Source organism: Lepus europaeus, chromosome 6 (assembly GCF_033115175.1).
Source record: "Lepus europaeus isolate LE1 chromosome 6, mLepTim1.pri, whole genome shotgun sequence".
In the NCBI taxonomy this organism is placed as follows: domain Eukaryota; kingdom Metazoa; phylum Chordata; class Mammalia; order Lagomorpha; family Leporidae; genus Lepus; species Lepus europaeus.
In genome coordinates this window covers 97,707,139-97,733,947 of record NC_084832.1, presented here as the reverse complement: position 1 = coordinate 97,733,947, position 26,809 = coordinate 97,707,139, and the positions used below count along the sequence as shown (strand labels likewise).

The 26,809-nt window shown below is 47.8% G+C and overlaps 1 protein-coding gene across 4 annotated transcripts in view; it reads left to right on the top strand.

Moving 5' to 3' along the window:
• The window catches only part of LOC133761807 (solute carrier family 2, facilitated glucose transporter member 3), a 95,875-nt gene that overhangs the window by 57,021 nt on the left and 12,045 nt on the right, over positions 1 to 26,809 (top strand). Inside the window, exon 1 of one of the 4 annotated variants that reach the window (XM_062194661.1) lies at positions 25,712 to 25,877. The exons of the other annotated variants lie outside the window; for them this stretch is intronic. Coding sequence (XP_062050645.1) covers positions 25,863 to 25,877 — 15 coding nt within the window. The 5' untranslated portion in view covers positions 25,712 to 25,862. Of the gene's footprint in view, positions 1 to 25,711; positions 25,878 to 26,809 lie in introns of those variants that run through there. 4 annotated transcript variants of the gene reach the window in all.

Sequence of the window (26,809 nt, the reverse complement as noted above, 5' to 3'; positions counted from 1 at the left end):
TTTTGATCCCCCTCCCAAGCATTAAAAAATGTAAAAATTGGAGCAGTGCAGCTGCTCTGCCTCCCATGTACCTCCCTGCTAATGTGCCTGGAAAAGCAGAAGATGGCTCAAGTACCTGGGGTCCTGCCACCCACATGGGAGACCCAGTTGAAGCTCCAGGCTTCAGCCTGGCCCAGCTCCCACTCTTGTGACCATTTGGGGATTAAACCAGCAGATGGAAGATCTCTCTCTCCCTCTCTCTCTATAACTTGGCTTTTCAAATAATAAGTCTAAAAAATAAAAATCATTCTTAGTTTATAGGTGATTTAAAAACAAAAACCAAGCAAATTTAAAAAAAAAATAATAACAACAACAGAAACCCACAGGTGTTGAGCTAGATTTGGTCCAGGGCCATAGTTTATAATCCCTGGTCCAACTGATCAGAGGGTAATGAGCTCTCCAAAGCCTTTGTTCCTGAAGGAGTCTCCCCACCCCCTTCCCGCTGGCGTCTCTTGTTGGCAGAGAGCTTTTCTTCCCTTCCCCGCCTCCCCCACCCCACCCCGTCTCCCCCCACCTACGAGGAGCTCTGAAGCCTTGAGTAAGGGCTTTCCTGCGCCGTGCGGGCGGATGTGCCCCTTTCCCTACAGCTCTTCAACAGCCACTTATCCTCAGCCTCCAGATGGCTTGCACCAGGTCACGCTTCCTGTTTATGCCCGACTGCTGAAGAAAGGAGCAAGGGTAGGCTTCACGTCAGGGCTGGAGGCCTTGGGGAGGAGATGGAGAGGCACACTTGCTACTGCAGGAACTTTTTCCTTAACCCACACTGGACATTACCTTTCAGTGTACAATACAGACTGTCTAGTACAGCCGACTCGTTCTGCCTGCAGCCTTGGGTCCATGAGCAAGTGACTTAGCCATTTCTGTGCTAAGTCAGGATGGTAGTGCCAAATCTATAGTGTAGTTTAGAGCTGAAACTCAGGCAACAGGGTGAGTACCTGACACTTCACAAAAACACCTTCAGCTTATCAAATACCTATCATTTCGGCCACTGCAGGGAAGAATATTTTTGTGATGATTTCATCTCCTCACGTGAATTTGAGTCTTTGGAAAGTCTAAACTTAGATCCTTAAAAAGAAGGGTGAGTGAGGAAATGAGTATGGAGACTGATCTTTGACCCGCAGTAACTTCAGTATCTCTGCCACAAAATTAAGTGGATATGTTTAATTCATCTTTTTAATTGGACACTTGCACAGGGCACTTAACTCTGCACCCGGCATCGTTCACCGTATCTGTATTAACTGGCTTAATTTACTCCTTGGAGCAAATGTTAGGAAACCCTCATTTTACAGATGAGGAAACAGGCACAGCGTGGCCCAGTGATTTTGCCAAGACAACAGGACGTACGTGGCAAACCTAGGATTCAACCCCAGGCTGTTCGGTACTAGAATCTTGCTTTATTTATTTATGATTTACTTATTTACTTGAAAGGCAGCATTGCAGAGATAGAGATCTCTTCCACCTGCTGGTTGATTCCCCAAATCCCTGCAGCCAGGAGCCTGGAACTCCCTGAGTCTCCCACGTGGGTGCAAGGGCCTAAGCCCTTTGGCCCTCACCTGCTGCTTTCCCTGCAGGGAGCAGGATTGGGATTGGGGCAGCTGGGACTGGAACCAGCAATCATGCGGATTCTGGTTTACACTACAATGTCAGCCCCTAAAATAATGTTAAATAACAGAACTGAAAGGTAAAAATGTGTCCACCACCTCAGCTCACTGAAGTTTAAGTTTCATGCAAGCAGGGAATGCAGTTCCCCTACCACCCCCGCCGCCTGTACCTGGCCCACCGCGTGGAAGATGTGTACAGAGCAGCCCAGACCTATACCCCTGGTGGATTTTTCAGGCCATTTGTCCTTTGTCTTCACTGATGCTGTCAGTAAGTTGACATGTTCTGAGACAGAGCAAGCCAGAGAATAGCAAGGCAAGGCCTAGGAGCTGGTGCTTGGCACGCACTTGGGAGGTCCAAATCCCAGATCTGAGCCCCAGGTTCCAGGCCCAGCGCTGCTGTAGATTCCACTTTCCTGGGAGGAAATGGGGCACCCTGGGAGGCAGGAGGTGATGGCTCAAGTATTTGAGCACCTGGCTCTGTCACGGGCATCTGGATGTTGGGGGTGGAGGGTGAACCAGTGGGTGGATGATCTCTGTGTCTGTCTTTTGCTCTTTGGCTCTGCCTTTCAAATAAAATGAAAATAAATAAAAATTTAAAGGAAAAGGTAAGGCCTGATTTCTTAAAGGGCCATTTGCCAGAATATCTCTTTTCTCTGAATTCTGTAAATGCATTTATAAACTTGCTTATTTCTTGTTAGCTTAAAGCAGCCACTTATGTGTAATTGGAATTAAGTTGAATTAAAAAACCTCCCTGGAACTTAGTATTTGAAGAATTGAGACTGTGATCGTAATCAGTAACTTCCTCACATTTGCTCACTCAAACGGTTAAAGCCTCCTGGGGCAGGTGATCCGAATGAACGCTGGTTGTACACGTTTAAAATAAGTACACATTCATCCAGTAAATGTCATCCAACCGTGCCACAAGTACTCGGGATTTTGCACCCAGCAGAGCATGCAGATTCGCTCCAAATAGGGGTGGAGAATCAAAGAGGATGAAGAGAAAACAGCACAAGGAGGAGAAAGAGACTGGCTGCATCCCTAGAGAGCATCGACACGAAAATAGATGCCATGGGAGGAGGGGCAAGGTAGAAAAATACAGAAGGGACCGAGCATCTGGTTAGCTCTGAGTCATGCGGGGGGTCGCTTGGAGATGCAGCTGACAGCCTGCACCGCACGTCGGCACTTGCCTACGTAGTCGGGGGCGGGGCCAACTTACAGGGTATACACAGACCAGGATAGATTCTTTGGTTTCTGAGCCCGCCTCCTCCAAATATTTCTTTGACTCTGTTTCAGCTGGAGGCTGAGAGTAAAAAGGCCAACAACCTGGGTTGTTTGTGAGAAAGATGTGCAAGCTGGACTACACAACACAGAGAGCGCATGGTCTTTGTCAGTGATGCATATTTAGGAGGTTAGGCACTGAGTCATGCAATGATTAGAAATCTGTGTATCCTGTAAGAGGCATCTGGAAACAGCTATGGAATGCATGTAAATCAGGAGAGTACAGGATTCTTGGTCTGGCTTAGGAGAGCCGTGCCTCCACTGCTTCCCCACTTCTCTCTCTTCATGTTGCTTAAGGCAAATGCACAAATATTACAGTGACCACTAGGCTGAGAGAAGGTGAGCGTTCAGTCTTCCGCCTGTGCCCCGTTCTGAGGATGGGCACTTTCTCCTAACCCTCGCTCACCTCCCCCCAGGCCCTCCCTGAGAGTGGGAGGGCAGCCAGCCAGTGCTTGCAGTGTCCGCTCGCTGGCTCCTCTGCCAGCCATGGAAGAGAGTGCCTTCTCTTCCTGTCTCCCACATTCAGTGCTTGGCAGCCCCTCTCTGGTCTCATCGTGGGCCAGTGCTCCTTTCTGAGGCTGTGATGAGAGATTGCAGCCCCTCTCCTTCTATGGAAGTACCATTGATGTTCAGGGCTGTGTGTATTCGCCTAGTCCATCGTAGAAGCCCATCTTAAATGACCACCACCCTGGAGCTTCAATGGTCTTTTTCCCTCTAGGGAACTTGACTCTTGTCTGCTGGGCTGGTTGAACACCACAGGTAGGGACGTGCCCCGCTCAGCGACTCTGGAGCTTTAGCCATGCACCAGTGCCCATGCATGGGCTTGTGGCTATGGTTTTTTGAAAGGGTGGATGTGAGTCAGCAGTCAACATGATAACTATGTTGCTATTTTCCAGTAAATGAGCCAGCCAAGGGTATCCTGGTGATAGCACCCACCAAACCCGCTACCCAGACAAGGAAGGACATTTATACTTTTAGGGGAAATGCTCAGAACCCTCACTACCTCAAGCGAGCGATGGCCTGTGTTCCTGTTGGCACTTGTGTAGAAGCTGACGTTTAACACACTTGTTTATGATCCACAGACCGTCCTGCTTAGTATGTACACGAGGAAGCAAAATCTGCACATGAGGGGTTTTGTTGTCATTTGTGCTCTGTATTTTAGAGGCAGAGAGAGAGAAGGAGGCCAGTAGTCAGACAGGGAGCCTTCATCTGTTAGTGAGCTCCCCACCAAATGGCAGTAGTGGTTAGGAATGAGCTGGGCTAAATCCTGGAGCCAGGAACTCAGTCTGGGAGCTGGGAACCCATGGACAGGGGCGACCCAGTTACTTGAGCCATCACCTCCTGCCTGTCATGGTCTGAGTTCCAGCAGGAAACTGGAATTGGGAGCTGGAGCCAGGCCTCAAACTCAGATACTGCAGTGTGGGACACAGGCATGGTAACCAGGACCTTGCCACCAAGCCAGATGCCTGCACGCACATGAATGTCAACAGCAGCTTTAGTCATAATTGCTGAAACTTGGAAGCTGCCAGGATGTCCCTAAGTAGGCAGGTGGACAAATAAGCCAATACATCTGTCTAATGGAATACTGTACGTTGATAAAATGAAGTAAGCTGCCCCGCACATAGAAGGGGGAACTTGTGCTCAGTGGTCTGCGATGCCAGCATCCCATGTTGGGGTGCCAGTTCTGACGCAGCTTCCTGCCTAGGAGCCTCAGAAGGCAGCAGATGGCAGCCCAAGTGCTTGGGTCCCTGCCACCAACTTGAGAGACCTAGATGAAGTTCCAGACTCCTGACTTCAGCCTGGACCAGCTCCAGCTGTTGTGGATCTTTGGTAACGCACCATTTGATAGAAGATATCTCTCTTTCTAGTGCCTCTCTGTTACTCTGCCTGTCAAATAAATAAATAAACCCTAGGAAAAAAAATAGGCCGGTGCCGTGGCTCAATAGGCTAATCCTCCGCCTGTGGCGCCAGCACACCGGGTTCTAGTCCCGGTCAGGGTGCTGGATTCTGTCCCGGTTGCCCCTCTTCCAGGCCAGCTCTCTGCTGTGGCCAGGGAGTGCAGTGGAGGATGGCCCAAGTGCTTGGGCCCTGCACCCGCATGGGAGACCAGGAGAAGCACCTGGTCCTGGCTTTGGATCAGTGTGGTGCGCCGGCCGCAGCGGCCATTGGGGGGATGAACCAACGGAAAAAGGAAGACCTTTCTCTCTGTCTCTCTCTCACTGTCCACTCTGCCTGTCAAAAATAAATAAATAAATAAAAGACATGAAAGAGGGGTGGGCATCGTGGCACAGCAGGTTAAGCCCGTGCTTGGAACACCACATCCCATGTCGGTGTCCTGGTTTGAATCCAGCTTCCTGATCATGCAAATCCTGAGAGACAGCTGGTGATGGTTCATGTACTTAGGTCCCTGCCACCCATGTGGGAGACCTGGATGGAGTTCCCTGGATGTGTAGGCATTTGGGGAGTGAACCAGCAGATGAGAAATATCTCTTCTCTTTCTCCTTCTCTCTCACTCTGTCTTTCAAATACGTAAAAATAAATAATAAAGAATAAACATTGGTGGCCAGTGTTGTGGCATAGTAGGTGAAGCCACTGCCTGTGGCAATGCTGGCATCCCTTGTGGGCACCAGTTCAAGTACTGGCTGCTCCACTTCCAATCCAGCTCCCTGCTACGGTGCTTGGGAAAGCAGTGGAAGATGGCCCAAGTGCTTGGGCCCCTGCACCCATGTGGAAGACCCAGGGGAAGCTCCTGTCTCTTGGCTTTGGCTTGACCCAGTGCTGGCCGTTGTGGCCATCTCTGGAAGTGAACCAGTGGATGGAAGATCTCTTTGTGTGTGTGTGCGTGTGTCTCTCTGTGACTCTGCCTTTCAAATAAATAAGTCTTTAAGAGAAAACATAAATCAACTGATTTGAAGCTTTTGCTCAAAAAAACCTAAAATGGCATTGTAGTTTCCTGGGCTCCTGTTACATTTAAAATATAACCCAGAGCCTTCCGCGCTGCCTACAGGGCTGGCTGTCATCAGGATTCTGGCTGCTTCACAGCCTTCCTTCTCCAGCCCTGTGCTTCACTCTGCTCCTGCCAAATGAGCTTTGACACCTTGCCAAGCACGAATCCTCCACTTGTTGTCTCTGCATGTGAAATCCCTGCTGTCTGAACTGCTGTTCTCAAAGATTCTCCCGAGACTCGGTCCCTCATTGTGTAGGGCATGAACAAGATCGACCAAACTGGCTCCGTTGTGAAATGCGAAAGGAGTAGCACTGGCTCAGCCTGTGAAAGAAAAGAGTAAGCCTCAGGGCTGGAGCCGTGGCGCACTAGGTTAATCATCCGCCTGCGGCACCGGCATCCCATATGGGCGCCAGTTCTGGTCCCAGCTGCTCCTCTTCCAGTTCGCTCTCTGGCCTGGGATAGCAGTGGAGGATGGCCTAAGTGCTTGGGCCCCTGCACTCGCATGGGAGACAGGGAAGAAGCACTGGCTCCTGGCTTCAGATTGGCGCAGCTCTGGCCGTTGCAGTCACTTGGGGAGTGAACCAACCGAAGGAAGACCTTTCTCTCTGTCTCTCCCTCTCACTATCTATAACTCTACCTGTCAAATAAATAAACAAAATCTTAAAAAAAAAAAAAAAAAAAAAAAAAAGAATGAGCCTCAACTCCATGCAGCAATCAATGCCACTAAGCACTCTGCCCAAGTGACTGCGCAGAGCCCGTCTGAAGGAACCTTAGCCTTGTCGCAGTTGACATGCGCCTGCCTGGTGACCACAGCCTCCCAGACAACATATCCACCCTGTATTCCTGCCTCTCCTCCTCGCTGGACGTGATGTGCATTACTAACTAACCTTGTTTGCTATGATTAGTTTGCTTGACAAATTAATCTAACATTGTGGAAAGTCACAGACATGACTGAAACTACAGAAACTAGTGTTTTCTCACAGATCTGGAGGCTGGAAGTTCAAGATCAAGCCACCAGCAGCATTGCTGTCCCCTGAGACCTGTCCCCTGGACTTGTCACTGCACTCTCAGACCCGTGCCTGGTGCCTCTTTGTCTTCTTATCAGGATTAAGAGGACCCCACCCTTAAGATCTCATCTAACCTTAATCACCTCTTTAAGGGTCTGTCTCCCAGTACGGCCACATTCTAAGGTACTGAGTTAGGGTTTGAGCATATGCTCACATGAGTTTTAACAGTATACAGTTCAATCCCTAGCACTTCATTCTCTGCCTGCCCCAGACTCATGTCATCTCCCCACAGAAAGACATCTACTCAACCTCCATTCAGTAGCCTCCAGGGTCTCAACCCATTTCAGCATCAATTCCAGATCTGAAGTCTCAGCTGAATCGCATTCATCTAAATCAGGTGCAGGTCAGGCTGGGAGTCGGACTCATCCTGAGGCAAAATTCCTTTCCAGAAACCAGTCATTTTCTGTGTTTCCAGAACACAATGTAGAAAGGCATAGGACAGACATGTCCATGGCAAAAGGGAGAAGTAGGAAAGACAGGGGATAATGACTGACTGAATTCCTAAGCAACTCGAATCCCAGCAAGGCAAATTCCATTAGATAGTCTGGGTTTTTTTCTATATTCTGTCAAAATACAGGTATGAACTTTACTCTCTTAACCATTTTTAATATTTATTCTACGTTCATTTTGTTGAAATATAATTGACAAAATCGTACACATTGAAAGGGTGCACATCATTTTATATACATATATACTGTGAAATGATCACCATAGTCAAGTTCGTTAACCCATTCGCCACTTGTAAGTGTGCAGTTCCGTAGTGCTAAGATGTACGTTGTGACCCACACATCTGCAGGACTTTCTCAACTTGCACATCTGAAACTGTGTGATCTTGAAACAACTACTCTGCTTACCCAAGTCCTGGCATTCTACTTTGTTTCTTTAAAAAAAAAAAAAAAAGGATTTATTTGTTTGTTTATGTGACAGAGGGAGAGACAGAAAGCAAGCGCTTTCAGCTACTGGTTCACTCCCTAAATGTCCACAACTGTCGGGGTGTCTACACCAAGCGGAAGCCAGAACCCAGAACTCCAGCTGGGTCTTCCACATAGGTAGCAAAGATTCAGACCTATGAGCCATCTTCCGCTGCCCTCCCAGGCACATTAGCTATGCCCCAGCGCCCACCCCACAGTTTCTATGAATTCGGTTACTTTAGATACCACATAGGAGTGGACTCATATTTGTCTTCCTGTGACTGACGTATTTCACTCCGTATAACGCCCTCAGAGTTCAGCCATGCTGCAGCCTGTGACGGGACTCCTTCCCTTTGAAATCTGAGTAAGATTCCAGTGTGTGCGTATACCACAGTCTGGGCAGTAGTTGGTCAGAGGACATGGAGGTTGCTTCCACCTCTTGGCTATCGTGGATGGTGCTGCTGTGAACATGGGTTGTGAATCTCTTCGAGGCCCTGCTGCAGGGGCCAGCATTGTGGCACAGCAGGTTAAGCTGCAAAATGCCACTTGGGATGCCAGCTGCTGATATTGGAGAGGCAGTTTCAAGTCCCGGCTGCTCTGCGTCCGGTCCAGCTTTTTGCTAATGCACCTGGGAAAGCAGCAGAAGATGGCCCAGGTACTTGGGCCCCTGCACCCATGTGGGAGAGCCGGATGGAGTTTGGGCTCCTGACTCCGGCCTGGCCCAGATCTGACTGTTGTGAGATGATATCTTATCGTGGTTTTGTTTTGAGTTTCTCTGTTAGTGATGGTAAGCACTTTTTCATCTGCTTGTTGGCCACTTATGGGTTATCCTTGGGGCCATGTCTGCCACATCTTTTGCTCAGTTTTTAATCAGGTTACTTGACTTGTTTCTTGTTGACTTGTAGGAGTACTTTATATATTCTGGATATAGCCCCTTATCATATACAGATATGTAGTCAAATATTTTTTCATTTTGTATGTTACATTTTGCTCCATTGGTCATGTCCTTTAATATACAATTTTTTAAAGTTTGATGTAATCCCATCTGTTTTTTTGCTTTGTTGCCTATATTTTTAGTGTCATATCCAAGAAATCCATATTTCATTAAATTTTAAGGCTCTAGAACAATTCTTTTTAGCTAGATGCCCTTCTAGGCACCTTCTGTCACCACCCCTTTGGCTCTCTGTGGTGGCCCCCTCTCTGCTGTCCTGAGCAGCTGTCTGGTCACTGAAACTGAAGAGACGATAGTCTCATCCCCTGGCCTGGTGTGTTCCGAGCCTCGTGTGGGACAGACAGCCCTGCTGATCTCAAATCACTTTTGGGGTCGTGCTTCATTTCCTCAGAAGAATAGTACGTGCTCCTAACCAGACAACCCTGTGAGCTCACTCTGCCGAATTCCACAAGTCTGACAACATTTCTTCAGTTTGTTTCTTTTTTCCTTAATATTTATTTACGTATTAGAAAAGCAGAGTCACAAAGAAAGAGAGAGAAGAAGAGAAGAGACCTTCCACTCACTGCTTCATTCCCCAGATGGCCACAACAGACCGGCTGGGTCAGGCTGAAGCCAGGAGCGTGGAATTCCATCTGGGTCACCCACATGGGTATGAGGGCCCAATGACTTGGGCCATCTTCTGCTGCTTTCCCAGGCCCATTGAGAGCTGGATTGAAAGTGGAACAGCAGGGCTGGAGCCGTGGCGCACTAGGTTAATCCTCCGCCTACGGTGCTGGCATCCCATATGGGCGCCGGATTCTGTCCTGGTTGCTCCTCTTCCAGTCCAGCTCTCTGCTGTGGCCCAGGAGGGCAGTGGAGGATGGCCCAAATGCTTGGGCCCCTGCACCCACATGGAAGACCGGGAGGAAGCAACACCTGGCTCCTGACTTCGGATCGGCGCAGCTCAAGCCATTGCGGCCATTTGAGGAGTGAACCAATGGAAGGAATACCTTTCTCTCTGTCTCTCTCTCACTGTAACTCTATGTGTCAAATAAATAAATAAAAATCTTAAGAAAAAAAAAAAAGTGGAGCAGCTGAGACTCGAACTGGCACCCACATGGGATGTTGGCATCACAGATTCAGCAGCTTAACCTGCTGAACCACAATGCCAGCCCCCCATCTTTGTCCTTTTAATCCAAATATACAGTGTTTTTGTTGTCATCATCTCCATCTCTATTGCTCATTTCTACTGAGATGACTGATTAAGTCTGTTAGCTGTACTCATAAACTTTTTGTCGAGTAATTTTCTGGCCCTGCTCTCTGTTCTGTCTAGAATATGCTTTCTTTTGTTTTGTTTTGTTGCATTGGATAAGCCAAGAATTCTCCAAATCTTAAACTCCTGGTTCTTTTCTCCATAATAGTACATCCTTCAATTTATCTCTATCCTCTCACATTTTACTATAAGCATCAGTGAGAAGGCAGGCCATACCTTCAACACTTTGCTTAGAAAGCTCCTCAGTTAAGTATCTACTTCACCACAAATAATTTATCTTTCTACAAAATCCTGGGGCAATACTGAGCCAAGGGTTCTGCAACTTTATAACAAGAATTGCCTTTCCTGGGCCAGCACTGTGGCTCAGTGGGTTAATGCCCTGGCCTGAAGCGCCAGCATCCCATATGGGCCCTGGTTCTAGTCCCGGCTGCTCCTTTTCCGATCCAGCTCTCTGCTATGGCCTGGGAAAGCAGTAGAAGATGGCCCAAGTCCTCGGGCCCCTGCACCCACCTGGGAGACACAAAAGAAGCTCCTGGCTCCTGGCTTTGGATCGGCGCAGCTCCAGCTGTTGTGGCCGTTAGGGAGTGAGCCATCGGATGGAAAGCCTCTCTCTCTCTCTCTCTCTCTCTCTGCCTCTCCTCTCTCTCTGTGTAACTCTCTCAAATAAATAAATAAACCTTTAAAAAAAATGCCTTTCCTCCAGTTTCCTCATTTCCATCTAAAACACCAACATCACCCTTGCCATCTGTATTTCTACCAGTAATCTCTTTAAGACAGTCTGGACTTTGTCTACCATGTGCCACAGAATTCTTCCAGCTTCTATGCACTGCAATATCCAAATCCACATGCACATTTTTAGATATTTATTATAGCAACACTCCAATTCTTGGTATCAACATATGTATTAGTTCAGGGTTCTCCAGACAAAATCAATTGATTATTTGAGATTTATTTTAAAGAGCTGGCTTACACACTTAATGGAGGTTGCAGGGTGGGCTGGAAACCCAGGAAGCTGAAGTCCGAAGTCAGTCTGCTTGGAGAATTCCTTCTTGCTCTAGGAAGGTCAATCGGTTGTCCTGTTCAGGCCTTCCACTGATTAGGTGGGGCCCACCCACATTTCATAGGTCAATCTACTTTGCTCAAAGTCCACCAATTTAAATGTAAATATCATTCAATCGCAGACATATCCAGAATATCTGACCCAACACCTGAACACTGTGATAGAACTAAGTTGACACAACATAAAACATGGTGAATGTCTTCCATGTTAAGATGGACTAAACTCTGTGAAGGGAGGGATTTTGTCTTCGTGACATTTGTATTGACATTGCCTGCACACGGAACTGTATCCAGCACACAGTAGGTGTTCAAAAAATGTCTGAGAAAATGATGGGGCCGGCGCTGTGTTGTAGCGGGTAAGGCTGCCTGCAGCAGAGCCGGCATCCCATATGGGTGCCAATCCACGTCCCAGCTGCTTCACTTCCAATTCAGCTCTCTGTTATGGCCTGGGAAAGCAGTAGAAGATGGCCCAAGTCTTTGGACCCCTACACCCATATGGGAGACCGGGAGGAAGCTCCTGGCTCCTGGCTTTGGATTGGCGTAGTTCTGGCCGTAGAGGCCGTTTAGGGAGTGAACCAGCAGATGGAAGACCTCTCTCTCTCTCTCTCTCTCTGCCTCTCCTTCTCTCTGTGTGTAACTCTGACTTTGAAATAAATAAACCTTTAAGAAAAAAAAAAGAAAAGAAAATGAATATTTACTGGGGCTATAGAGTTGATCAGATTTGTTTCTTTTTTGGTCTGTATTGTCTCATTTTTCTTTTTTTAAATTTTCATTTATTTATTTTCTTGTTTGTTTGCTTGAAAGGCAGAGAAACAGCAAAACAAAGAGAGGTCTTCCATCTGCTGCTCATTCCCCAAATGCTGCAACAGCCAGGGCCAGGCCAAGCCAAAGCCAGAGCCTGGAATTCAACCTGGCTCCCTCACGCGGGTGACAAGGACCCAGATGATGGGCCATCATCTGCTGCACCCCAGAGTGTGCATAAGCAGGAAGCTGGACTGGAAGTGGAGGAGCCAGGACTTGAACTAGACACTCTAGTGTGGGATGTGGGCATCGCACAACTGCACCAAATAGCTGCCCTTAATTTTTCTGATAATTCTATGAGAGTAATATTATGACCTGGAATTTGAATACTGAAGTTAAGATACGGAGAAGTGAAGTGACTTGTCCAGATGTCTAAACTCCAGTCCATGTTCCAAGCTGGGCTCAAGAGTTTGGCCTCCGGACTGCTAAGCGTCCGGCTGGACAACGGCTCCAGATGACTCATTTCTCTCCACCACCCATCCTTCCTAGTGTTGAAAGTAGGAAGAAGCCAGTCGTGCCGTAATGCCCGGTCTCAGACTAGCTGGTATCTCGTAAGGCCTGCGAGGTGTTAAACAGTGCGCAGCGCGTAACGGGGTGTTTGTGCAGCTGTGATCAGGAAGAGGAGGTGTCAGAGAGGAAGCGTCGCATGCCGGCGGATGCACATTTCAGGGAAACGTCTCTGCTCTGAGAGGAGAGAGCGCCCCTCCTGTCTCTAATCCTGGAGGCGAACCAGCTATGGAAACGCTGGGGAGAGTCTGTAGATGGGCACTCAAACGTTTCTCCCTTTCCTGCTTGTCTTTCAGAATTAGTGCGGCATACGGGCGTTGGGGTGACTTTGGGACTGAACTGTGGTCAAGTGTTGTATAAGAGAATGGTTTTCTGCATTTGAATTTTGACATAAACCCTCACTTCCCCTCTTAGTAACCTGGTTCTTCCTTCTTCCTCGGATCCTGTTCTGTCAACTACAACGACCTATCCGTCTCATGGTTCAGAGTATATTCTGATTTACTGTTGACCATTAATCATAAGTGCGGGTATAGTCCACATGATGCTATGCTATGATAGAATCAGTTTTATCTCTGCCAAGTATTCAAAAGTGCCCAGGCTAAAAAATTAGGAGTTATTATTTGAAATCGACGTATTTAAAAGCTCGAAATGGAGTTTATAAAGAGATAAGTGTTAACATAAGGACATAAGTTCAAAGAAGTTAGTGAAATAAAACAACCCCCACAACCGGTTAGAGGAGTTCCTGTGGAACCCCCAGCCCTGGGTCTGCTTGCCCAGCACACAGCAAGCTGATCACTGACACAGGGTGGCAGGAGGGAGCACAAGGAGCCGGGCAGCTATTCACAGTTCCCAGGCTCCCCGAGGGGTCAGCGCAGAAGGTTCTTGTGGACTGAAGCTGGGCTGAGAGGTGTGTGCTGAGCTCATGCCCTGGTGTCTGGTTGGTCCGTGGTTGACTGGCCGGCGGTCCGTCTGGGGACTACATGCAAGTGGGAGTCACGCCATGCTCAGGACCTAGCATTCTCCTCCCTGGACCTGGATTCCCCCCCAGATGGACCCCCACCACTGCCTCAGTTCAGTGAGTTAATTTTAGTGCTATCAAAAGGCAGTGTAAGAACACTTGAAGCTAAGAGAGGGAGCCTCAGGCCTGGGTGTCTGGTGTCTGCAGCCGAGGCACTGGTAAGGGCTGGGTTTCATTAGGGGTGTGGCCAATGTGTATAAACAACAAAGCTGAGCACTCTTTTCCTGGAATGTTCTACCAATTGACTATTCAGGGGAAATCAGTAGTAAGGTTCCATTAAAGCGGTAACAAGGGCTAAACCTAGTTGACAAATTAAACAGAGCTTAAAAGGCACAGAGTGCTAGCAAAACTGACAAAAGACAAATTACAAAAACTTTTCACAAGTTTTGTATATATATACATATATTTTAAAGATTTATTTATTTACTTGAAAGGCAGAGTCACAGAGAGGCAGAGGCCTCTCGCAGATGGCCACAATGGCCAGAGCTGCACTGATCCAAAGCCAGGAGCCAGGAGCTTCTTTGTGGTCTCCCACACGGATACAGGGTCCCTAGGACTTGGGCCATCTTCTACTACTTTCCCAGGCCATAGCAGAGAGTTGGATCGGAAGTGGAGCAGCCAGGACTAGAACTTGTACTCCTATGTGATGCCAGCACTGCCAGCAGCAACTCTACCCACTGCATCACAGTGCCGGCCCCTGTGTAGTTTTTAAATTTTTAATTTATTTTATTTTGTTTGAAAGGCAGAGAGACAGAGACAGACAGACGGAGATCTTGCATCTGCTGGTGTATTCCTCACATATCTTCAACAGCAGGCCCAGGCCAGGACAAATCCAGAAGCCTACAACTCAGTCCAGCTCTCCCTCGTGGGTGGTAGAAACTCAAGTACTTAGGCCATCATCACCTGTTGCTTCTCAGGGTGCACATTAGCAGAAAGTTGGAATCAGAAGCAAGAAGCAAGAGTTGGGGCTCAAACCCTGCTCTCCAATATGGTGTGCAGGCATCCAACAGATGTCTTTAACTGCCTCACCAAACACCCACCCCAAGATTACCAGTAAGAGTGAAGATCTTATATCCAGTTCCTACAGTCTTCCTTTACAGAACTGTCTGCCCCCAAAATGAAATTATTTAATTCCTCCAAAATTCTTGTCATGTTTTTAAAGACTGTGCCAAATTTTGAGAATAGAAATGACACAGAAATGAATGATGCACAGATTGGAAAAGGTCACTTACACAGGGACTTGATCATCTTAATGGTGGGTAACATTAATTTTTAAGAACTTGTCTCCATCAAATGAATATTTTTTGCTCAAGAAATGCAGCCCATTATTCTTGGTTTGTTAACACATCTGCTTTAGAGACAGTCAAGCTACAGATACATTTAGACCCATGTTCAGTTCTGTTTGAATCCTGAGAAAGTACTCTGGTCACTATTCATTTTTCAGTTGTCTCATTAAACATTTATTCACAGTGTAGCAAACAGTCAGAATAGCAAGGTGTGTAAGACACAGTTCCTGCAGCCAGGAAGCTCCTATTCTATTTGAGGGCATAAGCTTGTAAACCCAATAATAGCAAAGCATTGTTAAAGAAACATACACAAAAAAATGGGGTGGTAATAGATTTGTCTGTGCAAAGTAAGAGGGTGCTTCAAGAAGATCATGGAAAATGGAATGGAAAGTTTATCCATGTGTATGAGGGATTTTCTAAAAGTTTATGAAAAATTCGTATTTAAAACAAATGCATTAAGGATTTATTGATTTTTTATAATTTTTTTTTATTTGACAGGTAGAGTTATAGACAGTGAAAGAGAGAGAGAGACAGAGAGAGAAAGGTCTTCCTTCCATTGGTTCACCCCTCAAATGGCCGCTAGGGCCTGCACTGTGCCGACCTGAAGCCAGGAGCTAGGTGCTTCTTCCTGGTCTCCCATGCGGGTGCAGGGCTCAAGCACTTAGGCCATCCTCCACTACCTTCCCGGGCCACAGCAGAGAGCTAGACTGGAAGAGGAGCAGCCGGGACTAGAACCCGGCGCCCATATGGGATGCCGGCGCCGCAAGGCAGAGGATTAACCAAGTGAGCCACGGCGCCGGCCCCTATTGATTTTATTTAAAAGGCAAAGTAACAGAGAGAGGCAGATTAACAGGTAGACAGAGAAAGATCTTCCATCTGCTGGTTCACTCACCCAAATGCCCACAACAGGCAGTGACTGGCCAGGCCAGGCCAAAACCAGGAGAAAGGAATTCCATCCTAGTCTCCTAAATGAGTAGCAGGGACCCAAGCCATTGCCTGCTGCATTTCAAGTTGTGTATTAGCAGGAAATTGGGATCCGAGGCAAAGGTGGGATTCAATCCCAAGCTCTCCCATATGGGATGCAGGCATCACAAGCTATGCCTTAGCCCACTATGCCACAGTGCCAGCCCCCAATCTCCAACTGTTTTGCACCAAAATAAATTTAGCTATTAATTCTATTTTTCCACGAGTGTTTGGAAGTATTCTCAATACTTGGAAAGTACTCACTTCAGAACTTGGAAAAGTTCCCAGTGAAAAATAAAGCTTCAAGGGTGCTGGTATACTTGTGGTCTTTAGGTATACTTGTGAACAGTAACAAATGGTGCTTGGGAGATAAAGGAGACCCGCATTAGGTTATCACACCAATCCACCCATGTCCAAAAGGAATTTGCTTACCCAAGGGACATATGAGACTTCTGGAAACATTGCCTTTATTATTATGAGTCTTTCCTATAATCATCTTATGTAAGTAGATTAGGGTTTCTTTAAATATTCAGCAATCGTAAGACTGTACTTGAATATGTTTTATTCAGCCAATTTAATGCTTTTTGATTACCTAGTTGTTAGGCTCTGGCCACAAAGATAGATAAAACAAAGTCTATGGTGAGAGTACCCACAGTTTTAGAACAGTAAGCAATAATGGCTGTGGAATTTAATAAGTACTATATTATAAGTATGTTTGAGATAGAGGCAGCACAAAGGAAATCAGCTCTTCTTAGGTTTGCCTGGGAAAGTTTCACAGAGGGAAAGAGAGGGTAGTTATTGGAGCAGGAATTGCCAGTTGGGCAGGATAACAAAGATTGAAAAGTACAAGAGAGAGTCTTGCAATAACCTAGTGTTATTACACATGGCCTGTGCTCCCCATCCCCCGAAATTCACCATTACTACCCCACACTGTGAACAAAGCTCCACACAGGTCTTGGTTTTAGATAGGAATAACACTAGTGTTAAAAATGATTTCATTAAATTAAATTAAATTTTAAAAGATGTGTGGTCAGCCTAACCCTAGTTGTTGCAAGCATTTGGGAATAAATCAGCAGATGGAAGATCTCTCCATGTCTCTCTCATTCTGTATCTCTCTTTTCAAACAAATACGAATAAATAAATATTGATTTAGAATATGAAGATTGTTCCTATCTGTGTGCTGTGTAATTAACATTCAACCTTCCTATATGTCAGGCATTTATACACTTTACCTTTTTGTATAAGATTTATTTATTTGAGAGGGAAAGTTACAGACAGAGAGAGGGAGGGTCATCCATCTGCTGTTTCACTCCCCAAACGGCCACAAAGGCCGAGCTGGGCTCATCCGATCCAAAGCCAGTAGTCAGGAGTTTCCTCCAGGTCTCCCACATGGGCACAGGGGCTCAAGCACTTGGTTCATCCTCCACTGCTTTCCCAGGCCTTTAGCAAGGAGCTGGATCAGAAGTGGAGCAGCTGGAACTCAAACCAGTACCCATACAGGATACCAGTGCCACAAGTGGAACCTACTATACCACAGGGCTGGCCCCACTTCTTCAGATTTAAAAATTATGCAGAGAGCTGATGAGAACACTGTCTGTATTCTGTAACTGTAATGAAATATCTGAGATAGCGTACTTGGAAAGAAACGAGGTTTATAGGGGCTGGCGCTGTGGCGTAGTGGGTAAGGCTGCCACCTGCAGTACCGGCATCCCATATGGGCGCCAATTCACGTCCGGCTGCTCTACTTCCAATCCAGCTCTCTGCTATGGCCTCGGGAAAGCAGTAGAAGATGGCCCAAGTCCTTGGGCCCCTGCACCCACATGGAATACCCGGAAGAAGCTCCTGGCTCCTGCTTCGAATGGGCATAGCTCTGGCTGTTGCAGCCAATTGGGGAGTGAACCAGTGGATGGAAGACCTCTCTCTCTCTCTCTCTGTGTAACTCTTTCAAGTAAATAAATGATTTTTTTTTTTTTTTAAAGAGGTTTATGTGGCTTGCGCCGCGGCTCAGTAGACTAATCCTCCACCTTGCGGCGCCGGCACACCGGGTTCTAATCCCGGTCGGGAGCCACCGGATTCTGTCTCTGTTGCCCCTCTTCCAGGCCAGCTCTCTGCTGTGGCCAGGGAGTGCAGTGGAGGATGGCCCAAGTCCTTGGGCCCTGCACCCCATGGGAGACCAGAGAAGCACCTGGCTCCTGCCATCGGGATCAGTGCGGTGCGCCGGTCGCAAGCGCACCAACCGCGGCAGCCATTGGAGGGTGAACCAACGGCAAAGGAATACCTTCTGTCTGTCTCTCTCTCTCACTGTCCACTCTGTCAAAAATAAAAAATAAAAAAAAGAGGTTTATTTAGCTCATAGCTTGGGGTGCTAAAAGTCCAAACAAAGCACGATGCCAGACTCCTGCAAGGGCTCCCCTAGTTGTGTCACCTCGTGGTAGACAGCACCATGATAGCAGGAGTACATGCAAGAGGGGAGATGGTAGGGCAAGACAGGAAGCCAGAGCAGTTAGGATCCCAGGGGAACCACGTTAAGCATGCTCCCCATGACCAAATGATCCCCCATTGGGCTACAGCTAGTAGAGGACCCACCCCCTTAACACTGCCGTGTGACGGACCACGGGCCTTGAAGGACACCCGAAAATCATATCTCAAACCATAGCATCATACAGTGACCAGACGGCCCAATTTTTCCAAGGCAATCTGATTTCAACGTTTCGTCCCCATGGGAGACCTTGTGGGATAATTTTCATTTGTAATTCGTCAGTTATGAGCACGATGAGTGAGTGAGTTTGTGGTTGGAGTCTTCCAGCTATGCTGCATTATGTTTTCAGTGAAAGTTCAACAGGCAAGTAGAGGAGAGTAAAAGAAAACCCTACGTATTTGCTTGTGAATTAACGGATTCAGTAACCTTGCCTGTACTGCCAGCCTTGTCCCATGGAAGCAGGACTACGTGCCTTCCCTAAGCTCACTGATCCAGTAGAAGAGCGAGTGTCATCGTGTGTTAGGTGGTCCATTCAGTCTTTCAGTTGTCCATGAGTCCAGCACCATGGGAAGCACCTGCGAACGGGGCAAGTCCCAGGTTCCTGTTGCACAGGCTTCACTGGCTGGATCAGGGAGGCAGACACAGCAGACCACTAAAAAGCCTCCGAAGCAGACTGGAAGGGTGTGGAGTTCCTAGAGGAGACGGCGGGCGCTCTGGTTTAAAGGTGTTCTTACTGGCAGTCAGCTGTCTGGGTCCTGCACCCCTCCTGGGACATCTTTCTCAGGTTTTTCCTTCACCTGCAGCTTCTCCATACAACGGCAGTGTGTGGGGACCCTATTCTTGTCCTGGCCCTGACAAAAACAACCAAGGAGCTCAAGCTTCCATGGAATTCCAAGCTAGATATCTAAAATTCAAAATAATTCGAGTGTCATAAAACATGTATAATGTTCAAGAATATTTTCTTTTTTTTTTTTTTTTTTGACAGGCAGAGTGGACAGTAGAGGGAGACAGAGAGAAAGGTCTTCCTTTTTGCCGTTGGTTCACCATCCAATGGCCGCTGCGGTAGGCGCTGCGTGCGGCCCGGCGCAACCGCACTGTTCCGATGGCAGGAGCCAGGTGCTTCTCCTGGTCTCCCATGGGGTGCAAGGGCCCAAGAACTTGGGCCATCCTCCACTGCACTCCCTGGCCACAGCAGAGAGCTGGCCTGGAAGAGGGGCAACCGGACAGGATCGGTGCCCCCGACCGGAGACTAGAAACCTGGTGTGCCGGCGCCGCAAGGCGGAGGATTAGCCTGTTAAGCCATGGCGCCGGCCTCAAGAATATTTTCTATGGCCAGGAGGATTTTGTATTTGACCCTTAAAGGATGGGAAAGATTTTTTTCAAGCAAGAATGACTTTGTTTGTTTAAGGCAGAGTTAGACAAAGTAAACACTCTGAGGTAGGAAATGGGATTTGTTGGAAACCATGCTGTGGAGTAGCATGTAAAGCCACCACCTGCAGTGCTGGCATCCCCCCATGGGCGCTGGTTTGAGATCTGCTTCTCCACTTCCGATCCAGCTCCCTGCTAATGCACCTGGGAAAGCAGCGGAAGATGGCCTGAGTGCTTGGGCCCCTGCACTCATGTGGGAGAACTGATGAAGCTTCTGGCTTTGGTGTAGTTCCGCACAAGCCATTGTGGCCATTTGGGGAGTGAACCAGTGGATGGAAGATCTCTCTCTCTCTCTCTCCCCCTTCTTCTCTCTGTAACTCTTTCAAAAACATTAATTAGTCTTAAAAAAAAAAAAAAAAAAAAGAAAGAAAAACAAGTCTCATATGATCTCACCTCACATGTGGAGTCTTAAAAAAAAAAAGTGGTGATCTCAGAAGTTAAAAATATAACTGTGGTTACCAGAAGCTGGGGAGGGAAGAAGGGAAGGATGGGTGGGAAGGGTTGATTAACAATACTAAGTTAGAGCTAGATAGGAATAAGAGGTTCTGGGGTTCTGTTGCATTGGAAAGGTAATATAGATAATGTTAGCATATTGCTTATTTCTCTATGGAAGAAATAAAATTAGGAGATAAGATTTTGCATGTTTTTGTCATAAAGTAATGTTAAGTGTTTGAGGAGGTAAGATGGATTTACCCTGATTGGTCATTATACAATGTATACATGGATCAGAACATCACATAGTACCCCCAAAAATATGTGCAACTTTTATGTCTGTGTAAAAAACAAAGTCCAGACTTGCACTGTCTGGCGCCGTAGCTACTGGTCACACGTGGCTGTTGAGCACTTGAAAGGTGCCGGTCAGCTGAGGAATTACTTGTTCAGTTCATCCCATTTTAATTCATCTAAGTTTGAAATTGAAGCGCAGTAGGAGGGGACTGAAGCAGTGTTTAAAAAAGTAAAAGAAATGTAAAATGTTTTTTAAAAAGATTTATTTATTTATTTATTTGAAAGTCAGAGTTATACAGAGAGAGAAAGGAGAGGCAGAGAGAGGTCTTCCATCTGCTGGTCCACTCCCCAATTGGCCGCAATGGCCAGAGCTGTGCCAATCCAAAGTCAGGAGCCAGGAGCTTCTTCTGGGTCTCCCACACAGGTGGCAGGGGCCCAAGGACTTTGCCCATCTTCTGCTGCTTTCCCAGGCCATAGCAGAGAGCTGGATTGGAAGTGGAGCAGCCAGGACTCGAACCGGCGCTCATATGGGATGCTGGCACTGCAGGCCAAGCCACAACGCCTGCCCCTAAAATATTTTTAAAATAAAAAAGTTACTGCTTTGAAAGCACATTCTACTGTGATCGTTGAAAACATAAGAGTCCCAATTGAGAGGTGCTGTAAGTGTAAAACACACACTAGGATTTTGAAAAACCTCATAGCAAAAGAAAAGGTAAAATATCTCATTTATAATTTTTTATATTGACTAACACTTTGAAATGAGAATTTAGGAACGTATTAGTTTAGAATAAATACATTGGAATTAACATATTTCTTTAAAAAACCTATTTTGATGTGGCTTTGGAAAAATTTAAATTATACATGTGGCTTGCATTGTGTTTCTGTTAAAAACTTGTAGCCTAGATTTTTTTCAGTCACAACCTGAAGATATTTGAGTAGGAGATTGATATAAGAATTTTGATTTCAGGTAATTCACCCAGCACTGGTTTTGAAGAGGGAGGAGATGCTATCTCTTAACAGGTGACAAGAGACCTGGCAGCTAAGATTAGGTCCTTCGGAATCAATGGGTTTAAATCTGTGGAGACAGGAAAATCAACATTTCTCAAATTTTTTTCCTTTCTTCACCCTGAAAGCTTATTTTCTACATTGTTTTCAGATTCTAAGTGAATCTGGATGATTGCTGACCTGATAAAGGAAGATGTAAGTGTAGCTGGCTGCTACAAAAGTTGCTCTTTATGAAGAACATCACAAATGAACATCGCAAAACAACTCTGGCGGTCTTCAGAACAGTCACTGGCTGTCCTGTGTGCCTTGAATGTCGTGTAATCCAAGTCGTTAAAACCCTGCATTCTCTGCTTTTAGGATAATTCGCTTGTTTGCTTTCCCAGGTGGTTACCACACTGGCAAACACTGGTCCCACCTGCACCTGAGCTAGGGCGGACATTAAATTCTTCAGATGTCTGCCTTCTGAACTGAAGGATCTCAGACCATTGTTCTTATCATTGCTTCCTTCTAAGCAGAGCCCCACCCTACTCCATTGCAAAACGGACCCACCACATTCCCTCCTCTCCTTTTCAGTAGAGAAAGAGCTCAATCTCTCCACTGCCCGGGATGCATGTTTCTGAGGACCTGGAATCTTTGCTGTTCCCTCGGGGCTGGGTTACCAAGCTAGGCTGGGCATGCAGTGGGGCCTCTCCCAGAGTACAACAAAGACCCCAATCAACCAGGCCATCTTCCCTAAACCTTCCACAAACAGTTACGTTGTGCAACTGTTTGTCTGTTGCTCTGAGTGAAGATAACCTGACTTGGACTCCGGCACGGCACCGGCAACCCTCACCGTGAGGCCTGGGCTGCTACCCAGCTGGTCTGTGAGCATCCGCAGCCTCTCCCCGCCCTTGCTCCAGGAGCTTTTGTCTCTGCCTGCCTTCAGCACACAGCCAGATTCTTGAGATTCCCTTGAATTCCAGTTGCAACCTTTGAAATAAGCGTTGCTAGAAGTAGAATCAAGCCAGCTTGGTCTTCCTAAAGGTATTTTTCTGCGGTTGTCTTTACTGGAGACAGGAGCTCTCAGATGTCCTTCTCCCCCTCCCCTTATTTCTTCTGGAGAGGAAAAAACAGTGTTACGAAGGACACGCTAAATCTTCACCCCCAGTATTGGTCTTTCTGCACAGCAATTTCACATGGTTTATCCGGAAACAGGAATAACCCTGCACCTTCACAACGACTTCATTGACTCATTTAGTAAAGAGTGGACAAGCCATCTCACCCAGCGCTGAGCAATTCAGAGGGAGAGCAGCTCAGATCTACAGTTCTACTTTCATTGATGTCATTTTGTTCTCCTAACAAAACATTAAGAAGCCGTCATCCTGAGAACCAGCGAGAGGAAGAATAGACCAAGTGGTTTAGAACTGAGCGTTTTCCTATATGGGGAGAGCATTTGGCACAGTAGAGGAGAGGGAGCAGTAGCAGGGAGCCTGGTTCAGTACTGGTTCCGGTTCCAATCCCAGCTCCCTGCTAATGGGCACTCAGGTACTTGGATCCTCTCAGCTACGCGGGAGACATGAACTGGGTTCCTCGATCCTGGCTTTGGCTTGGCCCACCCATGGCTGTTGTGGGCATTGGGTATCTCTCACTGTCTTTCTGCCTTCCACATTAAATGGGGGAAAAAACAAGGACACCGTGAGACAAGCAATTCTTAAAAAATAAAATAAAATAAAAACTAATCTAAAGGAAAAGAGCACATCATAATTTTCTTCCCATAAATGCAAAGTTCAGCCATGAGCCTCATGTAGCTCTTATACCCCTATATGTGTCTCATGCAGTTGAAGAACTGAATTGTAATTTTAATTAGTTTAAAAATGTTTTTAGAGATTTGTTTTATTTGAAAGTTACAGAGAGGTAGAGACAGAGAAAGAGGTCTTCCATCCGCTGGTTCACTCCCCAGATGGCCACAACAGCCAGAGCTGAGCCAATCCAAAGCCAGGAGCCAGGAGCGTCTTCCAGGTCTCCCATGTGGGTGTAGAGGCCCAAGCACTTGGGCCATCTTCCACCGCTTTCCCAGGCCATAGCAGAAAGCTGGATCAGAAGAGGAGCAGCCATATGGGATGCCGGTGCTTCAGGCCAGGGCTTTAACCCGCTTCTCTCGCCACAACGCTGGTCCCAATTAGTTTAAACTTTAAAATTGAACCAATGGGGCTGCCTTTGTGGCACAGCAGGTTAAGCTGATGCTTGTGACACTGGCATTCCATATCCATATCAGAGCCCTGGTGTGAGTCCTGGCTGTTCTGCTTCCAATCCAGCTCCCTGAAAATGCACCTGGGAAGGCAGCAGAAGACGGCCCAAGTACTTGAGTTCCTGCACCCATGTGGGAGACCTGGATGGGTGAAGACAATGTCGGACGTCTGGCATTGTCTTGGCCCAGTCCCAGCCGTTGCTAGGGCGAACCAGCAGATGGAAGATTCTCTCTCTCTCTCTGTCATTCTGCCTTTTAAATAAATAAATAAAATCTTTAAAAATTTAAATGAAAACAACTTAAAATATTTTTGTTACATACAACTTTATTATTTTGGTAGGACTACATATCAACTGTACCTTGTAAAAATAAAGGGTACACTGGGTTTGTAAGACTTCAAACAATAGGCAAACTATCTTATTAATACTTTTACATTGAGTGCACAATAAAATGATAGCACTCTGTGTTTTGCAGATATTAAGTTAAATGAGTATTATTCCTCTTGTTTCTTTAAAAAATGTTAATGTGGCTACTAGAAAAAGTCAAGGCTGCCCTAAAGGAGAGGAGAATCTCCTTTAGCTGTTAAATTCAGTTCTTGTGAGAACTAAAAGGGCCTCTGGGGGGAGGAGAGTTCCCTGGAAGGCAGGGCTGAGTTGGGAGAGAGAGGAGAGTGTGACTTGGACTTCCCGTCCCGTGTCACTCATCCTCAGTCCCCTTAGCTAAGATCGGGTTCAGAAGACATCCTCATTGAAGGAATAGAGAAAACAGGACCTGGTTGGTGTCAGGTCCAACAGTGTCCACTAGAATTCCAGGCCGTCCACAAAAGCCCTAAAGGAAGATGCACTTCCTGCAGCTCCCCATCCATGGGACCTGGAACTGTTTACTGAGCTTTTCCCGCCCCATTCCAGCCCTGCCTGCAGGCTGTTGCTTGGCTACCAATTAATAGGCATTAGGCATTTGGCCACGGGTTCCCCTCCAGCAGAGCCCTGATAGCATCTCTCTCTTACACAACTGTTTAACCAGCTTTGTTTGCTGCACACTGGAGCCCCTCTCCTCGCCCCTCTCCTCGCCCTCCATCACCCTTCATTTTCCTGACTATTCTCCCTATTAATCTTGTCCAGTTTTCTTGTATAGCTTAGTAATCAGATACTTATCTCATACTTTTCTTTCAAGAACTTAGCAGTCCATAACTAACAGGATGTTAGTAATCCTTTCAGTTGTGTGAGAAGCTGTTGCCATTGTCCCTTTTGGGGATTGTTGCTTTGTTTTTGTTTTGTTTTAAATGGAAGGCCAGAAACACCAGATTGCTTGGGGCCAGAACTTTTTTGTCCTGTTCCGTGGCAGAGTGCTTGATGCGCAAACGTCTGTCGATTGAATTTGATAGTCGGTGCATTTGTAGATGCTAGAAGCCAGAGACCAGAGGCACCAGGTGGTTTGGAGAGTGCCAGGTTAAGAAGTGTGGATTGTGTCCCACAGATATCCGCTTCCTGCCGCCCTTCTAGAAGCTGCTCTGGTTTCCAGAAATTCAGGTTGCCTTCATCCTAGGGAGATGATGGTGAGAGGCCACGTGGAGCCAAAACATGGCCCAGTTTTTCCCGGGTCTGATTTTTTTTCCTTCCCCACTTAAGCCATGCTTTTCTCTCTTCAACATAGCAGACCTAGCTTACAGCCAAAAAGCAGTTGATGGATTCATAGGGCTATGAATTATTCCTGCTGCCGATGTGACCAGTAGCACCCATCCAACCTCGCCTTACATAGACAGATCATACTCTGTACATCAGCTCAATCTGGAGCAGCTCAGAGCAAAAACAGAAGGAGAAAATAGTGTATTTGCCCTCCCTCGAGGCTTTTCTGGTAGCATTTTGTCTGTGAAACCAAGAGGCTGTCGCCCTCAAAAGGGGGAAGGAATAGGGATGAGCAAAAAAAAAAAAAAAAACCAGAGTGGAGAGAGTGGCAGGATGTGGTTTAACAGCGGGGAGGGGAGCTGCTCCCCGCAAGGGCGGGGCCGAGGGGCGGGGAGGGGCTCTGGAGTTCTGATAACAGAGGTCACGAAATTGGGAAAGGTCACGAGATGGCGCGGGGCGGGTGGGAGGTGGGGCTGGGGGGCGTTGTCGCCGGCCGGGCTCCGCCCTCTGCGGAGATTATAAGTGGGCAGGCTCGGGCCGGCGCCGAGGATGCTGTCAGGCTGAGGCGGAGGGCTCTGGTCTCCGTGCCGGGCTGAGGACAAACTTGCCGCCGAGAAGCGCGGGCTGAGGGGTGTGTGGGCTGGAAGACGCGCCTCCGGGATCCCATCGGCAGAAGCCCCGAGCTCGGGCCATGGGGACTGCGAAGGTAAGGCGAGCCCGTGGCGGGGGGCGCCCCAGGGTCCTGGGCTTGGCCGTGCTGTGTGTTCTCCCAAGTCATCCCCGCCATCCCAGGGCCGCCGCAGCCCGGCGGACGGGGTCGTCCCGGTGCAGGCCACCTCGCTGGCACGGGCAGGTCACGGGAGTTGTGTGTGTGTCTCGTGGCGATGAGCCGCTGGGTGCTCGGCGGCGCAGCGGCCGGCTCGTGTGGGTTACAGGTGCGGGTCTCGGAGGGAGCCGGCGTGGGAGGCTCCCCGGGGTCCCGCTGGGGGCTCCGGTCCGCGTCTGGGCTCCCCAGGGTCCTGAGAGAGAATCCCGATAGTCCTCACTGTGGTTACGATTGTGAGTGCAATCGACGTGGAAGCGTCGAGGCATTACCGTAGGTCGTGCAAGCGATGTTTGTAGGAGGAAAGGCATTTCTCACTGCAATAAAATTTACTGGAAAATAAGAGACGGGATGGGGGCGGGGGCGGGGGGAAGTGACTCAGAAGGCCCTGAGTGGTAGCGTGTGGATGATGAGAGGGGAAAGGCGATGCTTTACTAAAAGGATAAGGGCTTTGGACTGGTAGGGCCTCGGGGCTACTCGGGCTTGGTGGGGACGGAGGGCTGGCTGGTCCCAGACAAGGTCAGCTTCCCCAGCCAGAGGCTCCTGCCCGCCGCCCTCTGTGGCCTGAGGGGAAATGAGTGTAAAGTCTGGAAAGGCTGGAGGGAGGGGCGGGGTGGGTGACACCCTAGAGGGTGGCCTCGGGCCTAAAATGTAAGTGCCCAAGGTGGAAATTATTTGAATTCCTGGCGAGATGAGATGACTCGCTGCTTCCCCCCACTAAGAAACGTCTCCCGGGATTGGGGTGGGAAACGAGCCGGCGTCCGCCCCCTGCTGGGTGAGGGCCTGCACTACAGCACGGTCCACGGGAGGACTCC